General features: G+C 35.8%; 1 protein-coding gene across 1 annotated transcript in view; it reads left to right on the top strand.

Annotated features, from left to right (window-relative positions):
* Nucleotides 1-4,651, top strand: part of LOC107698650 (RNA polymerase II subunit A C-terminal domain phosphatase-like) — a 127,008-nt gene that overhangs the window by 30,693 nt on the left and 91,664 nt on the right. The window contains exon 10 of the mRNA XM_016499722.1: nt 1,654-1,878. Within this exon, the coding sequence (XP_016355208.1) occupies nt 1,654-1,878 (225 nt within the window). The remainder of the gene's footprint in view (nt 1-1,653; nt 1,879-4,651) is intronic.

Raw genomic sequence — 4,651 nt, 5'->3', positions numbered from 1 at the left:
GAGACAAAAACATTAAAACCCATTACAAACGAGGCATTTGTTGCATCCAGTGGGGACATAATTACTGATTATAATGACTTATACTGTCTTTTTACGCGTTCCGTTGCATGGCACCGCGTAAACATAAAACACTGTCTGCATTTGTGATCGGAAAAATTACAAACAAGTGCTACTCTACACTGCTCAAAACTCGCGTTTGAATCGTCAGTGGCAAATCCTTTAAATGAAACCGTACTTACAGTCTGTGAGTCAGAACAGAAATTGTAGTCTACTCCAGTGTTTCCCAACCGGGGTGCCACGGCTGTCTGTCGAGAGCAGGGGTGCCATGTAAAAGCTTTCACAACGAAACACACAGCGCCTTCACGACATGGCGGCGGCAACAACAATACTACAGCGAGAATAAAAGTTATGCCTTCTTTCTTTGTGTGAACATATGGGCGGCGTTATGCAAATCTTCCCACATCGTGATGTAGACATGTGGGGGCGTGTTAGGACTAGGCGTTTTAGGTAGGTGTGGTTGACTCTTAACTTTTATAAAGAATATCTCTTTGGATTTGAGACTTTAGTCTTTGCAACTTTACAGATCTTCTTTATGCACCAAGAGCTTGTAACACTCCAAAGAGAAAGGAAAAATTGAAATCGCATCATATGACCCCTTTAAACTTCCAGTTTTATATATTGTTACTTTTGATAAGAAACAAAGTCTCATCTTTCAATTTATGTCCATTTTATTCAGGAAATTAAAACAATAAATGCCGTTTTGGCGCTCTTTAATGAGATCGCATATAAACGCCTCAATTCAAACGGCAGCGTGACCATCTCTTCCTCTTCACTACTAGTTTTAACGTGAAATAAACATGAATGAACATCTCAGGCCTCATGTAATCGCTCAATCAGTGTTTCACCTGTGGAAAGACGTAATTAAAACCGCTTGTAAACAAAATGTCACGTAGCGTTTCATTTACCTCAGGAAGTCATCAGTGTCCACAGCTCGTTATAAATGAAGTCTAAGAGCATTTCGCAAAATATTAGACTATATACTCATTATATTTTACTTTACCTTTTAGTGTTGTCTTAATTATTTAATGTTTAAATAAATCTGTTATGAAATGAGTTATGAGAGGCACTGTGTAAATGAATATATTTCAATAACAAATATTTTAAAAACTGCATTATGTGCGATTTACATGTTTGCATACATTTTTTTAAGTTGAGTGTTGATTATTATGTTTAAAAATAAATAGTAGCCTAATTAAATTTAAGTTTGGGCTCTGTTATTAATTGTAACCTTATAGTAGGCCTAATGTAAAAGGGCTCACTGTAGTTTAGAGCATAAGCTGAGGTAGATTTTTATCCCTAAGAAAATTAATTATAATTGAATTTATTTAAAGAAAGAGCACTTTGTTCAGTAAACCACTGTTTAATTAAAAAAAAAGTTGTTTTTCCCCTGCTGTACCGTACCATGACGTCAAAACCAAAGTACGTACCGAACCGTCATGTTTGTGTACCGTTACACCCCTAATATACAGTACTTCACCCGTCCCCACCCCCTGACTTTTGGGGGTCATTTTGAACCTGAAAACTTTTTTAAAAAGCTTAGGAGGGTTAATTTTTAAGATTAGTGGTTAAACAACATCTTTTACTGTCGTCCAGGAGCAATAGTCCCGCCATGTTTCCAGACATCCCCGGGTCCGTCCCAAAGCCTCTGTTCCAGGGCCCTCCTGTTCAGCAGAAGCCCCTGTCAGCGCTGGAAATGCGGACATATGACCCCGTCACTGGCAAACTGATCCGCCGGGGTCCCCAGGCCTCCCGTCCACCCTCTTATCTGCACTCGCATGGATCGTCCATGTCAGCCAAGGGAGATCTGTCCAGCCGCAGGTACTTCATATGTCTTAATGTGTTTATGTTTCTGTATGGCGCAGTTCATACTGGTGTTCATCAAATTGAGTCACTAAATGTCAGACTCCGAATCATGAATATGTCTTACGGGTCTTTTTTTCAGATTCTGCACATTACCCAACATTTTTTATTTCTTAAGAGCAAGGGAATGTAATGTTATATTATATAATGTTTGATTATATATTTATTAGGCATCTGTATGAAAGTCCAGTGGGAAATGTGCCTGGTTAGTAAGACCTTCCCTGATGGCGTTTAAGCGGGCTATAGCGGTCATATGCTGTGCTTGTCTTTTCTTTCCCAGCTCATATTGGTTTTCTCATGCAGTCTATTTCACATTAATCTCTAAGCTCTAAATAAAATCTGCAAGAAATAAAGCATTATGCCTTGGCAGCTCTGAGATTGTGAAACAGAAATTATTAGCAAATTTCATCAGCACATTTGGCCATTGCTGTGACAAGGGAATAATAAAAACAAGCCTGTAAATGCTGATTGAATGTGAGGAAGAAAAAAACCAACTCCTGCGTCATTATCTGATGAGGACAGAAATAAATTAGAAAAGAAATAGTTCACCTTAGGAGCAGTCATTATTTACTCATAAGTTGTTCCTGTATGACTTGCTCACTGCAGTGGAATATAGAAGGAGAACTTTTAAAGAATATCCTTCTCACTCTTTTCGGTATAATCAAAGTACACGAGGACTACAGCTGTCAGGCTCAAATGACAACAAAAAGCATCATAAAAATTAATCTGAACAACTTTTTTTTAAACTTATGTTTTGATCTGTTACACACATTAACATATTGGTAACACTTTACAATAAGGTTCATTACTTAACATTAGTTACATGAACTAAGAATGATCAGTATTTTAACAGCATTTATTAATCTTAGTTAATGTTAATTTCAACAGTTACTAATGCATTATTAAAATCAAAAGTTATGCTTGTTAACATTAGTTAATGCACTGTGAATTAACATGAACTAACAATGAACAGTTGTGCTTTTATTAATAAACGTTAACAAATACTGTAACAAATGTATTGTTCATTGTTAATTATGCATTGATTAATGTTAACTAATTGTAAAGTGTTACCTAAAAATCTTCCTTAGCCCAAACTTTTGGACTGTATACAATATTAGTTTAACCTTATGGTTTCGGAAAATGCCACCACTGATTAATGTTAACTAATTGTAAAGTGTTACCTAAAAATCTTCCTTAGCCCAAACTTTTGGACTGTATACAATATTAGTTTAACCTTATGGTTTCGTAAAATGCCACCACTGATGTCTAGGCTTGCAAATCATAGAAACACACTAATATGCATGATATACATGATAAAAAATTGAGATATAGCACTGGCCCAATGTCAGCTGGCCTGCAGCTCTCTCACACTGACCCTAACCACAGCCGGCCAATCTTATTGATGAGCCTTGGGTTTATAATGGCCTGAATAAACAATGGAAATGTTGGGTTTCTGTTTTCTTTAATGCCATTTTCATATGAATAATGCAGATCTACTGTCAGGGCTTCCATCCTGGTATTTGACAGTCACAGTAGACAAAGTAACTTCAGTTTATCAGTTTATAAGAGTTATTCTGTGTGTTTTGAGGCAACAGCAAAAAACCAAATTTTTTAGGTGACCGAAACAAATCCACTGAAGATTTAGAAATGAGCTTATTAGCATAGTAATGATGCCAATGTGCTGTTTATAATCTATGTTTATAGATTCATTATGACTCTCCCTCTTTTTTACCACTCATATTCTCTTTTCCACGCTGTTCCGTACTGCATGTCAGTTGTGACACTTGAATGATTGGTGTGACGTAAAGTGGCAAAACTACTATTTTCCATTCTAATCAGCAAAAAGTTGCCTACACTCACACACTAAAAGGCCCCAATATAAGGGAAATCGAAGAATGAACAAATTAGGCCAAAAATAAATTAATTTGGAGTTTATTTCTGGAGTTCGAAACAGTTTGCCAAAATTAACTTTTAAGGTCTCTATTCTAAGGATCTAACCTTTTTTGATGTGGAAATATTCTCCGGTTCATTTCTTCTGTCAAACACTGTTGAAGTCAGACGTGAGTAGAAACATGAACATACTTAAAAAAATAAATAAAAAAAAAACATATATACAGTGCACAGCATAAATGAGTACACCCCCTCTGAAACTTAACTTTACTTAGAAGACATGTTAGGGTTCTTTGGAGATGTCATGTAGACGTAAAGCAACAAGCCTGCTTGATCAATTACCAAAGAAGAATGCCAAAATTATTCAGCAAAATAAGATTTTATTATCAAAGTGATAAAATGTTGTGTTGCAAAAATGAGTACACCCTCCTGAAAGTTACTAAATTAAAAAATTTAAAAAAATGTATAGGTTTAAGGCTATTTTTGATCAACAGGTAAGTATATTGAACCGAAACTTTTAAAGACAAGTAATTTCCTGACAATTAAAAGTGTTATATAGCCCACTGAATCATACTCAGACTTAATGCTGACAACAATGAAACCATTTGAGAGAGAACTGTCAGGAGATTTATTTCTTAGCATAAAAGAGGACAATGGTACAAGAGGAATACCAAATGATTGTTTTAAGTGTGAAAATATAGCCAAAGTAACACAGAAATTCAAAAACAATGGACTTCTGTAAAAGGCCCCTGAAATAATCAGGTCTTCACTTTAAGCTTTCATTTAGTGATGAGTGAGTTTTTGCTAGAAAAAGAGCAGGAGAAACACTGTGAAAGTGTGA

This window comes from Sinocyclocheilus anshuiensis, unplaced genomic scaffold (assembly GCF_001515605.1).
Source record: "Sinocyclocheilus anshuiensis isolate Anshui unplaced genomic scaffold, SAMN03320099.WGS_v1.1 scaffold150, whole genome shotgun sequence".
Lineage (NCBI taxonomy): Eukaryota > Metazoa > Chordata > Actinopteri > Cypriniformes > Cyprinidae > Sinocyclocheilus > Sinocyclocheilus anshuiensis.
The sequence above is the reverse complement of the archived record's forward strand: the minus strand, read 5'-3'. Positions and strand labels throughout refer to the sequence as shown.